We start from the raw sequence: 14,333 nt of genomic DNA on the forward strand, positions 1-14,333 counted from the left end.
TTAAAAAAATAAAAAAATTGGAGAAGAGTGTATGGGTTAAATGTTTAATAATGAGGCTCTCTGGAAAAAAAAATAAAATGGACGCACACAAACTCTTAAGTTTAATCTGCATTACTAGCATTTTCATAAGTCTTGACAATCAACAAAATAACAAATCAAGACTATTTTTAAGGAGTAAATGTTCACAGTGAAAAAATTAACAATTGACTCTCCCAGGAAAGCCAGTTATTATTGGCTCCAGGATACTTCTGGCTGAAAACGTGAAAAATTTGTATATATTGTTACAAAAACATATATATATATATATGTACACATGTATGTATGTGCCTATATATATATACATACATATATATATTCATATGTACATATTCATATACATAGATACATGGGCTAAAGATGTAGATGACATGTTTATAAAATTTACATGTGACAAAAATTGGGAGGAAAAGCTAACAGATTCAACAACTGGTCCAAGATCCAAAAAATTTCTAAACAAGCAAAAAAAAAAAAATTAGACTCAGGCTTATAAGATTAAATTTAATAGAGATAAATATAAAATTTTAAACAAATATGACTGGAAGGACATTTTCCTGAAAATGATCTGGAAATATTAGAGAATAGCAATCTAAATATTCATCAACAGCATGGGACAGTAACCAAAAAAACTATTGAAATCTTATATTGCATTTAAAGAAGGCTAGGGCCCAAAATGAGGGGGATGACAGTTTTCACTGTGTGTTTCTCTGGTCATACCTCTCTAAGGCCATACCTTAAAGGCTAAGGAAATATGGGGAGATACTACCTATGTTATTTCATCCAATGAATCATATCTATTTCTGACACATTGAATATGAAGAGCATCAAAATAATGCCATGTAAATATTGTTTAGGGTAAAAGACATATATGGCTTTGAGAAAACTAAAAAGGATATAATAACTTTCTTCTTACATTCATGAAAGAGGGATTAGAATTATTCTTCTTGGTCCCTATGAAAAGAATTTGGCATTTTTGACAAGAGGTTAATTTAAGACTGATATAATGAACATTTTCTAATAATTAAAGCTAACCAAAAGCAAAATTAGAAATCTTGATAACCCTTTTTTTAAAAAGTCACAGAAAACATTGCAAAATAATAGACTTTTTTTTTGTACTAGAAAGGAAAAGTAGGTGATCCACTTGTCAGGTCTAGGGTAGAGGGAGTGTTTATTTTAGGTACAGGCTGATTACTTTTCCAAAAATAAGTTTCAATCATCTTGGGATTCTAAGTAATGGGCTTTCCCCCTTTCCTTATTCAACTTATTACTCCAAATATGCCTTTAAAAGTTATTGTATTAGTTGTATTCAGTACTTTTCATGAGCCACATTTTATTTTCTATTAATCTTCCTAACTCTCTTTTCACAGATTTATACTATTCATTTATATTTGTCCTTGGTTATATTACCTTCCTCTTACCTTTCTGCTTTCATTCTTTTAAACTCAAAGTTGAGGGGGATTTTTTGCCTATTTTTTTCTCTCATTAGGATAATTTGTGGAGTATTTTTAACCGAATTGAAATATTCAAAACTTCCCCATTCGTCTTGACCTATAGTCTCTTCTGTAGTATCTGTCTTTGGCATCAATCTAGCCCACATCTGGACTTTTTAAAATCTGCTTGAAATCATACTCAAATGTTTCCTTCCTTTACATGAATAAATTCCCTAATACATAGTCATACTGCCACTTTCACATAATTAACCAGCATTGGTTAATTAGTACATTGAGAATATCATTTTCCTCTTTTTGCTTTCTCTCTTCTGAAAGATGAAATTGTCAACAATGTAATTCAAGAATTTATCAGGTGCTTTGCCTTGATAGTGTGAGACTTGAAACAGATGTCCAGATAGCCTGAGAAGTCCCCACTTACTCCTCTTTCTTACCTCTGTATTAGTTGATACTCTATATTTGGAAAGCCTTAACCTGGCCAGGCAGTCTATAGTATTTTCCAAAGGTTACATTAATTTTGTTTCCTTCTTCTTTTACCTTCACCTCAATGCATTAATCTTCTATGCATAAACTCTCAAATTTGTAGAGATAAAATCATCAACTATAAAGTTTATAGATTTCTCTGAAGGTATATACCTGCCTAGCATTTAGGGTTGTTTGTCTCTCATTTTTTTGTTTTGTTTTGTTTTATTTGGTTTTTGAATTGTATTTTATTTTCCAATACATGCAAAGATAGTTTTCAATATTCATCTTTGCAAAATTTTGCATCCCAAATTTTCCCCCTTCCTCTCCCATCCTCCTCAAGACAGCAAACAATCCATTATGGGTTAAACATGTTAAATTCTACTAAACATATTTCCATATTTGTCATGCTGTACAAGAAAAAAATCATTCTACTAAATATTTTTTTTCTAACAAGGTATAAATTCCCCCAATCTAGTATGGGAGATGAGGCAAATAAGGATACAGTCAACATAACTATGTATAATAAATGAGTTATTTCAAAAGTACATTGAGGAAATCAAGGAAGCAGGAATTATCCTGGCAGGACCAGAGGATGGATAATCTGATAAAAGTAAAGCCCTTTGGAGGTAGTAGACCTTGAACAGCACTTTTGAAAAAGAAAAGAATGTGGCATATTAGGAAGGAAGATGGAGGTGGTCATATGAAACATAATAGAGTTCCAGAAGCAGGAAACTGAATGCTAGATTCTGAAGAAGCTTCCAGTAAGCCAGACTTCTCTGGATAAGAATCTGTGGAATATTCATTTCAAGAAGGCTATAAAATTTTAAAGGCTAAGGAAATATGGGTAGAGACTACCTATGATATTCAGTTTAAATGTTATCTAATGATCTCCTCTCTTCCCCAGGAATAAACACAATTCTAAGCATGACTAAATAAGGCACATCATTCCTGCATTTGCTTTCCTCTCCTTAGAACTTCTGTTTTTATCTCATTGTTGTTTGTGAATATATAGGTATTCAGAGTCATTGGGCATCTCAGGAGAAAGAGACAATTCAGTTATATTTGCCTATCACTGCAGGTGTAAGATTTTGAATAAAGTCTTAATGAGGCAGGAAAGGAATGCTAAAGGAAATGGAGAAATAACCGTATTAAAGATACTTTGGTTTTTTAAGTTTTTTTTTTCTTTTTTTGGGGGGAGATGATAGGGTGACAAACCCTAAATGATAAAAATTATAGAATGAAATGTGTTCTTTACTAAAATTGGCAGGTCTAGTTTGAAGGGTTAAGGATTCTTGTTTAAGTAACTAATACTGTTTTGATTGGGAGAATATTATTTTTATTTATCTTAAGCAATGTCATCATGGAGGGTATTTTTTGTATTTTGTTTTTAAATTATGTGGCATATGTTTAATTTATCTGAATTAATTTACTTCTTTCTTTCTTTGTTTTCTTGTTACTGCTGCTGTTTTAGCTTCTGTTTCAAGGTCAGAACCCAGGAATTAGCTGGGAATATTCTATCCCTAAATTGGAAAATGAGAGGAAGCCTGGGTCAAAGCACAACTATACTTGGGCCATCATCCGTTCTGAATGTTCAGCTACTTGTGGTGGAGGTAATTCAGTAATGACTATATAAGTGCATGCATTTATTGAGAACTGATTATGTGCCAGGTCTTATACCAGGTACTTAAGAATAAAATGACAAAAATAAATTAGTGTCAACCTTAAAGTTCACTTTCTATGGAGGACAGCATCTATGAGTTATGAAAAATAAATACAAAATAATCTCATGGAAAGACACTACTTACAAATAAGAAGTCTCAGGAAAGGCTTTGGTTGTACCTGAACCCTTCACAAGCTAGATTTTAATAGCTAGAGTGAGGGGAGAATATTCCAGCCATCACTCTGTGAACAGGCTGAAAAATCATATATGAGGAAGACTATGTCAATCAGTTTAATTGGTATATACACTACAGCAGCATGCATAATGCATAATCATCCTGGAAAAATAGGTGTGTCATGCCTGTGTTCATCAGATACCTTTTTCTGCTTTAGAATATTCTGTTATAATATGGGATTAGTGGATAATTATTTAAATACTTTGTGATCTTCAAGGAAAGTTCTTTAAATAGAAACTTCATAGAAAAAAATTTAATCCATCTATCAGAGTTTAAGAAGTAAACAAAAAAAGGCAGGGAGAGGAAGGAGACATTTCTTGACTCTGCAATTGTAGAAACTCATCATATTAAAGTTGGGAAGAACCTATACACTTATTTTGTCCCATTTCACAAAGATAAGGCAAAGTTAATCTCTGTGAATTTAATAAGTTTTGAAATGTATGTTATCTTCCCAAGTCTAAATTAACAAACTCTGAATCTTTTTTTGAAACCCTGAGTTATGTTATTAATTTGACCTAAGTATTATTACTTAGAAGTTGTTAAATGTCTAGGATTCTGCTCTCATAAAATTAATGAAAAATCTATCATAAAAATATAGTAGTTTGTACTTATTCTGTGAAACCATTTAATTATTTAATTATCATGTGCAATCTTTTTAAAGAATGAAAAAAGAAAAATAGACATATGGTAAATAATACTCAGAAATAAATAATCTAGTAGTCACTGACTTGCTTTTTGGAAACAGGTAGAGTTATATTTAGTTATACATATCTTCGCTATACCTCATCCTGTCTCTCTCAGTAATACCTTAATTTTGGTACCTGACAACTAATTGGATATTAGAGGGTAGATATGATTTGGGAGGGGGGCGGAGCCAAGATGGCAGAGAAGACACACGCGACTTTCTAAGCTCTTCTCTTACCCTCTTTATCAATATTATATCGAGCCCCAAAATAGTCTTGATCCAAAATTTAAAAGATAAGAAGGGAGAACAACCTGGGTCAAGAAAATCTGGTCCTGCCAAAAAGGTTGGTTCCGGGGCGGGGGGAGATCGGGACAGACTGGGAGAGAAATTACCGAGAGGTCTCAAACCAAGGGGTGAAGGCACAGATCTCAACAAGCATACCCCAACCCAGTACGGTTTTCCTTGGGGAGCTGGGATCCTGCACAGCAGGAAGACAAGCCCGGTTAGCCTCCAATTCGCAGTGGGGAGCCGGCTTGGGGCCATAATTTTTCCAGGGCCGATTTGCATCAGGAGAGACGCTCAGAGTTTTGGGGTTGCGGTCGATCACTTAAACCACAGTCCCACAAGAGGCTGCCTGGGGCAGGACACTTTTACCCCTTTGTCCTAGCCTAGGGGAACGAAATCCACTCACCCTACTACAGTTTGATAGCCTCGGCCAGTGCTGAAAATTTCCTGTTGGGGAAGGGAAAACCCACCAGAACAATACCTTGAGGGAAATCGGTTTACGCCTTTCCCTGCTCTGAGAGGAAGCTGGTAACCCCTTGTAGAACCACCCTAAAGGTTTAAAACATGAATAAAAAGATGAAAAAGAAAATGACAGCTTCTAGCAGAAAAAGAGAGGTCAGCAAACCTGAAGAGACCCCCAAAAAAATGCATCAGACTGTCCTCCTTACATAATGTTTTCTCAGAAGAGACCATTAAAAGTCCAAAAGAGAGTTAGAAGATAAATGGGGAAAGGAAAGAAAGCCTTAAAGAGAGCAAAACTTCCTGAAATATAATTGAAAAATAAAGAATTCCCACAAAGTAGGATTTGTAATTGAAAAGAAAAGAACCTTCAAGAAAGTAGGATCCTGAATTGAAAAAGAAAAGAACAAGTAAGAAAGTAAGATCTGGGAATTGAAAAAAAAAATAATTCACTAAAAAAAATTAGTGAAATGGAAAAAATTACAGACCAAAACAAAATTTAAAAACCAATTGACATATACAGAAAGAAGTAAAAAAGCTATTGAAGAAAATAATTTTTTAAAAATTGAACTGAAAAATTGAAACTAATATTCATTGAGAAGCAAGAATCAGTCAAGCAAAAAAAAAAATGACAAACTGAAAAACCACGAATTATCTACTTGAAAAACGAAGACTTGGAAAATAGATTAGGAGAGATAACTGAGGATTATTGACTTTTGAAAAACTAGATGAAAAAAGAGCCCAGATACTATTTTTTAAAGAAATCACAAAGAGAACTGCCCAGATGTAATAGAATCAGAAGGTAAAATAGGCATTGAAAGAATTATCAACACCCCGAAAGAAACCCTAAAATAAAACCCCGGAGTATTGTCCAAATTTCAGAACATGAAAGGAAAAATTTTAAGCAGCCAAAAAAAATTTAAATACCGAGGTGCCAAATAAGGATACCCAAGATCCTGCCTCACATTAAAGGAAAGAAGGGGCCTGAAATGATATCCAAAGGCACAAGAACCTGAGATGCAGCAAGAATAAACCACCCATATTGGACTTTTTTCCAGGGAAGAAGATGACATTTAATGAAACAAATGAATTCCATTTCTTTCGAAGAAAAAACCGAACTAAACAAAAAATTTGATTCCAAGAATAAACCAAGAGATGCAGAAAAGGTAAAAATACCTTTGAGAATTGATTTCGTTGTGGATATACAAAAAGAATAATGTTAATTATTGTCCTGATATAAATAAAAAAGGGAAGTAGAAGGAAAAAAGGGATGATGGCAGAAAAGGTGGGAAGGAGGGAAAAAGAGGGAAACCACATCCCACAAAGAGGCTAAGGAAACTTATCATATCGAGGAATTTAGAGAGGGGAGGAAATTTGGGTGAATCTTACTCCTCACAGAGTTGGCTCAAAGAAAAAATAATTGACATTTGATTTAGAGAAAATTCCCTCTCCCCCAAAAAACGGGGAGAGGAAAAGGGAAAAGAAAAAAGAGTAATGGGGAAGGGGGAAAGACCAAAGGGGGAGGGAGGATTATAAAAGGATAAGACGTGGAACAAGAGGGGTTCATAAGTTTGGGGAAAGAGGGTGGGGGGAGGCAAGAAAAGAAAGCACAATCTGGGGTTAAGGGATGGCAGGGAAATCAGATTAGTAATTCTAACCGAAATTAAATGGGATGAACCCCCAAAAGAGGAGGCAGAAGCAGACTGGATCAAAAGTCAGAACCCACAATATGTTGTTTCAAGAAACACATTTAAAGAGGGATGATATGGAAAAAGTAAAAGGGAGCAAACTATTATGCTCGGGTGAAGCAAAAAAAAAGCCATCCTTATCTCAGATCAACAAAAAGTAAAAAATTGATCTAAAAAGAGATAAGGAAGGTAATATCCTGCAAAGGGTAGCAAAACAACGAAGCAATATCAATATTAAAATATATGCACCAAGTGGTATGGCACCAACTTCCTAAAGGAGAAGTTAAGAGAGTTGAAGAAGAAATAGACAACAAAACTGAATAGTGGAGATCCTAACCTTGACTCAGAATTAGACAAATCAAACCACAAAACAAATAAGAAAGAAATTAAAGAAGTAAATAAAATATTAGAAAAAAAGTTGTTGGATCTTGGAGAAAATTGAATGGAGATAGAAAATATACTTTCCCAGCAGTTCATGGAACCTATTAAAAATTGACCATAATTAGGACATAAAGACCCAAAATTAAATGCAAGAAAGCAGAAATAGTAAATTTTCTTTTCGACATGATGCAATAAAAAACTACATTCAAAAAAAGTTAGGAGGGAATAGACCAAAAGTAATTGGAAATAAAAAAATCTTAAAATGATTGGGTAAGAGCAAATTATGATACAATTAATAATTTCATAAGATAATGACAAATGAGACATCAACAAAATTTGTATGGCCAAAGGGGTAATAAGAGGGAATTTTATATCCTTAGAGGCTTACTTGAATAAACAGAAAAAAAGATTAATGAATTCTTGAACTAAAAAAAACTAAAAAAGACCAAATTAAAAAACCCCAATCAAAAATTAAATTTTTAAAATTAAAAGGGAGAAATTAAAATATTGAAAGAAAAAACCATTGAACTAATTAATAAAACTAAGAGTTGGTTCTATGAAAAAGCCAAAAAATAGATGCCTTTGGTAAATCTGATTAGAAAAGGAGGGAGGAAAATGAAATTAGTATCTTAAAATGAAAAGGAGAACTTTCCACCAATGAAGAGGAAATTGAGAAATAATAAGGAGTTATTTTCCAACTTTATGCCAATAAATTTGATAACCCAAGTGAAATGGATGCCCCAAAAAATACAGACTTCCAGACAAAGAGGAAGAAGTAAATTGTTTGAATAGTCCCATTTCAGAAAAGAAATAGAACAGGCAATTAAACAACCCCTAAGAAAAAATCCCCGGACCAGTGGATTTTTAATTTTACCAAACATTTAAAGAACAATTTCCCAATGCTATATAAAATTATTTGATAAAATAGGGAAATGAAGGAGTCCTTACCAAATCTTTCATGACAAAGACATGGTATGATACCTAAACCAGGTATTGAAAACAGAGAAAGAAAAATTATAGATCAATTTTAATGAATTGGTAAAATTTAAATAAATATTAGCAAAAGACTGAAAATCATCCCAAGAAATACACTCATGATCAAGTAGGATTTATACCAGGAATGAGGGTTCAAATTAGGAAAAATCATAAATTGGCCAAATAACCAAATTAACAAAAACCAATGATCATCCAATAGATGCAGAAAAATTTTGATAAAACCAACATCCATTCCTATTAAAAACACTTAATATAGGAATAAATGGACTTTTCCTTAAAATAATAGCAGATCATTTAAAACCATCAGTAAATCAATTTAAAATGGAGACAAACCAAACCATTCCCAATAAGATCTGAGGAAAAATTCCATCACCGTTACTATTTAATATTGATTAGAAAGCTAAAGCTATAGCAAAAGAGCTGAGAAAGAGATTAAAGGAATAAGAATAAATGAGGAACCAAATTATCATTTGCCGATGACATGATGGTATACTTAAAGAACCCCAAGATTTCTAAAAGTTATTAGAAATAATCCACAACTTTAGCAAAGTTGGTTATAAAATAAAACCACATAAGTCATCAGCATTCTTTATATCACTAAAAAAATCCAACATAGAGTTAAAAGAGAAATTCCATTTAAAGTAACTACTGAAATATAAAAATATTTGGAATCATCGCCAATGGAAAATCAGAAACTTTATGAGCAAAATTAAACCACTTTTCCACAAATTAAGTCTGATCTAACCAATTGAAAATATTAAATGCCTTGATAGGCGAGAAATATAATAAAGATGACAATATTACCAAACTAATCATTTATTTAGCACATACCAATCAGACCCTTTAAAAAAACTATTTTTAATGACCTAGAAAAAATAACAACAAAGTTCATATGGAAAAACAAAATAAAATTTAAGGAATTAAGAAAAAAAAAATCAAAATGATGGGTTAAAGCACCGGATCTAAAAAATTATAGAGCAGCATTACCAAACTTTTGGATTGGCTAAGGAAAGATTAGTTGATCAGTGGAATAGATTAGGTTCAGGATAAAACAGTCAACAAAATAGCAACCTAGTCTTTGACAAACCCAAAGATCCCAGCTTTTGGGGAAAGAATACTGTTTGATAAAATTTGGAAAATTGAAACAATATGGAAACTAGATTGATCCATACTTAACGCAACCCGTAAGGTCAAAATGGGTTCTGACCTAGGCATAAAGAATGAAGTCATTAAAAATTGAGGAACATAGGATAGTTTACCCTCCCTTAAGGGAAGGTCAGCAAAGAGAACTAAGATCATTACTGATCACAAAATAGAAAAATTTCGATTATAAAAACTGAAAAGTTTTGTACAAACAAAACAATGCAGAAAGATTGAAGGGAAGAAAAACTGGGAAAATATTTTACAGTCAAAGGTTCTTGATAAAGGCCTCATTTTAAAATAAGAGAGAATTAACTCTAATTTATAAAAAACGCCATTCTCCAATTGAAAAATGGTCAAAGGATATGAACAGACAATTTCAGATGAAGAAATTAAACATTTCTAGTCATAGAAAAGATGCTAATGTTATTAATCAGAGAAAAAAAAGACAGCTCTAAGATAATTTCACACCTTAATTGGCAAGATGACAGGAAAAAAAAGATGAGTGTTGAGGGGATGGGAAAATGGGAATTGATTCATTGTTGGTGGAGTTGTAAACCAAATTTTGGAGAGTAGTTTGAACTATGCTCAAAAAGTTACAAACTTGTGCATACCCCTTTGATCCAGCAGTGTTACTACTGGGATTATATCCCAAAGAGATTTAAAGAAGGAAAGGGACCTGTATGTCCAATGTTTGTGGCAGCCCTTTTGTAGTGGTAGAAACTGAAACTGAATGGTTGGGTCCATCAGTTGAGAATGTGAAAAATTTGGTATATGTATTATGGAAATTATGCTGTGAAAGACCAACAGGATGATTTGGGCCTGGAGACTCCCAAAAACTGATGCTGAGTGAAATGAGCAGGACCAGGAGATCATTAATTTCCCAACAATACTAGATGATGACCAGTTCTATGGATCAGGCCATCCTCAGCAACAAGATCAACCAAATCATTTCTAATGGAGCAGAATGAACTGAACGTATACCCAGAAAAGAACCTGGGAGATGACTAAAACCATTCATTGAATTCTAATCCCTTATTTATGCACACCTGCATTTTTGATTTCCTTCATGCTAATTGTACAATAATTCAGAGGATTCTTTTTAAGAAATAATGTTTTTTATGTATATTATTGGTATCTAATTATATTTTTAATATATTTAAATCTACTGGTCATCCTGCCATTTAGGGAGGGGTGGGGGGGAGGTGAAAAAATTGAACAAAGGTTTGGAATTGTTAATGCTGTAAAGTTAATGTTTATATATCCTGAAATAAAAAGGCAAAAAAAAAGATATGGATTTGGGGGTACAGGAGAAGAACAATAAGGATACTAAAGCAGTTAACTAAAATTTGTACATATTTAGTTTCTGTGGATAGCCCTGAAGTAGTTCATCTCTGAGATTGATAAACATTGACTTCATTTTCACTCCTTAATCAACTGTTTGAGAAGAGGGAAAGAAAGAAAAAGAGGAGAGGAAAGAAAGTAGCCAAGGACACATCTTTTCTCTTTCTCGATGTAGCAAAGGAGTTCTCAGGATCAGTGGTCACCTTTGTTTAATAGGTCTAAGACAGACATGGACCTCAGCCAGGACATCATTTGTTTCACATAGCAGCCAAATAAAGGAGTGACATGTATAACTACTCAGATGTCTGTGGAAAAATCCAGAGAGATTATGTATTGATTACCTAAACAGTAGACTCATGGTTGCCCATTAGACACCTTCCCTTTCTAAGTGCCTGTCTCAGGCTACATGAGCATTTATTCTGTGGCTGCTATGGGAATTGGGGGAAATATTTCAATTTAAAAATCTCAAAGCACTCTCTTTTACCATAAGAGCAATAATACATCAGAGTTTTATTAATATCATCTTTGACAAGAACCTATGTTCTAGCATTTATTATGTGTACTTCAATACTGAAACTTCATTGCATTTGGCCCATGAAGGACCCAACTGGTGATAAATGTAGCTCATGAGATTTTAGGCTATGAAGGTTCTGTCTCTTGGCTTTGAGATTTGCTGATGTGTACTCACTTCTCTAGACTGCCAGATCTTCCTTATAAATGATCTGGGGGAGACCTTATTTTTGGATGTACTTTTTCTCTTCACTACTTTCTAAACCCTACTGATCTGGAAATCCCAACTCAGATACTGAGACCATCTGTGGCTCTCTGAATTCCGAGTTGCCTCTTTCCTCTCCCTTTTTTCTTTACCATAGTGACTTGTTGCTTGAATTTCATGCATTTCCTTCTTTTACACAATGAACTAGATCACACTAGTGTTTAAGCAAAGTAAATATAAATTAGGACTATTGTATGGAATAAGTAAATTGGAATGTTATATGGTGGGAAGTTATTAGAAATATGGTGAAAAGAATGTTACATAACCTAATGCAATAGTCCTCAACTTGTTCATCTGTCTTAATTTTCTAAATTTTTTTCCTGACTGAAACCATGGCCAACATTTTTTTATTTATGGGCTGGGAGCCAATACCCCATGTGTAGTTTACTCATTATGGCCCCCAAAGGAAAATGGTATCTTTCTTGTCCAGAACATTCCCAATTGATTCAGAATTATGTCCATCTGAGTTTTCTGTATTGAACTCATTTGCCTGTTCCACAACCCCAGACTTACTCTTAGTAAAGCAGGAGGCCTCCTAATTACTGCTGGGACATTTGGGTATTTCATTCACATTCCTGCCTAATCTCTTGGCAATTTTTCCACTCTCACAACCATGAGAAAAACAAGACAATATGAACAGGTAAAGCCAATTTTCCCATTATCTAAAAACAGAGCATTATTTATTTTATCCCCAAATTATAAAATAGAATCTCATTACATAATATTAATATGATTTAATTTCTTTTCATAGCATTAGTTTTCAAGTTCAGTAAGCATTTATTAACAACCTACTGTGTACTATGCTAAGCAATCAATATGCAAAGAAAGAGTTCCCAAACTCACAAATGGGTAAAAGCATGATATTGAGAGGCACTGATGAGAGAATTGATATAAAAGCATTTTACAAATGTTAAAGTATAACATAAATGCCACTTATTAGCCGGCAATCACCAGGCCTTCAGCATGATGCCTTTGCCTTCTACTTAAGTCATTTTCAGCTCAAACAAGCATGATTCAGGAATGGGATGATAAATGTTTGAAAATTAGTGTCTCTAGAAAAGAAGAAAAAAAACAGCAAGGAAACAAAATTTTAAATTTAATCTCATGTATGCTTTCTTAAGTCAAAACAACCAAGAAAACAATTTAATTCTGATTTATAGTGGTTGCTGATTTCAAAGTAAATACACTCAAATTTATTTATTTATTTACATTTTCTTAGCTTATTTTTATTTATCTCTTCTCAGACTTCCTCATGATCATGTTATATGTAAATTGGGAAGACATTTTTTAATAACCAAAACTTTAATTCATAACTAACTTAAGTATATATTCTTATATATATTTTTTCAATAGTCTTTTGTTTTTCCAAATACATATAAAGATAGTTTTCAATATTCATTTTTAAAGACTTTATCACACTAAAATTTAACAGTAGCTCTCAAAAGCCCTCTGTCTCTAAGAACTAGGAAAATTAGAAGTTCTTTTATAGAGGAGGTGGCATCAGAACTGAACCGTACAAGAAATTAAAAATTATCAGAGGTGAGGATAGACCAATTTGATCAGATGATAGAATTTATGAAGTGAAGTAATATGAAATGTTTTGAAAGATAAATTTGAACTAAATTTCAGGTTTTGGTTTGCTTTTGGGGGTTTATTTTTTGAGCAAAGGAGTAAAAAGATAACACCTATGGCTTAGGAAGATTGTTTTCTCCTTTAAAAAGGAGTGGAAAACCTCTCCTACAAAAGTTGGGAGAGGGGTAGCTTAGTCTGGAGTGGAGAGGACAAGATTTAGAACAGTAATTCTAGAGAGTATGATAGGGTAATAAGGAAGAGTGAGGGCTCAGTTGATGAATAATAACAATAACTAACATTTATATAATGAACAAAACTTTAACATATTATATCATTTAATCTTCAAAAGCCTGTGAGATAGGTGACATTTTTAATCCTGTTTTTAGACAGGAGAAAATTGAGGTTGAAAGTGTTAATTGACATGCTAACAGTCACATAGGTGGACAAGATTCAGAAACAGCACTTCCCAACTCTAAATCCAGCACTGCAACTAATGTGCCATCTAACTGTTTCTGGAGGTGTTACCATAAATTTGTATTACATATAATATATACATATATATTATAGTGTATATATATATATTTGTAATAGATACACACACACATATATGTATATAGATAAATAGATACTAGACAGATGCAATGAAGAGAAGGATCCAGAAAGGACTGGAAGTTAGAAGAAACAATGCCATAATCTGAAAAATCACACTTTACACATGCTTGAAATATTTTAAAAATCTTCATTCTGTTAGACACTAAAAAAAAAAAAAAAAACCAAAGTTTTAGGATTTGGGTGCTAGCTTGAATTATAACTCAGATATTAAAAACTTTCTAGGAGGAATAGAGATTATTATTGTTTCCCAAATAGCAGAACAAGTAAATGCAGGCAACTAAATTAATGTTAGAAATTTTTTAATGAAGGTAAACAGATGGGAAAGTGGACTAAATTTCAATATAAGAACATGCAAACTCTAGTAGTACTAATGTGAAGTGAAATTTTTAAAAAATATATTTTCAGGAAGAAATCTAGGACAGAACTATGTAGCTTTGACTATCTTTTGACTATCTTTAGCATAGAAAAATAAAATTGAAGGGGCAGCTAGGTGGTGCAGTGGATAGAGTCCCATTCTTGAAGTCAGGAGAACCTGAATTCAAATTTGACCTC

The 14,333-nt window shown here is 33.0% G+C and overlaps 1 protein-coding gene across 1 annotated transcript in view; it reads left to right on the plus strand.

The window, feature by feature from the left end:
- Positions 1-14,333, plus strand: part of ADAMTS16 (ADAM metallopeptidase with thrombospondin type 1 motif 16) — a 232,380-nt gene that overhangs the window by 123,849 nt on the left and 94,198 nt on the right. The window contains exon 17 of the mRNA XM_031946108.1: positions 3,421-3,559. Coding sequence (XP_031801968.1) covers positions 3,421-3,559 — 139 coding nt within the window. The remainder of the gene's footprint in view (positions 1-3,420; positions 3,560-14,333) is intronic.

The sequence above is a fragment of the Sarcophilus harrisii genome, chromosome 1 (assembly GCF_902635505.1).
Source record: "Sarcophilus harrisii chromosome 1, mSarHar1.11, whole genome shotgun sequence".
NCBI lineage: Eukaryota > Metazoa > Chordata > Mammalia > Dasyuromorphia > Dasyuridae > Sarcophilus > Sarcophilus harrisii.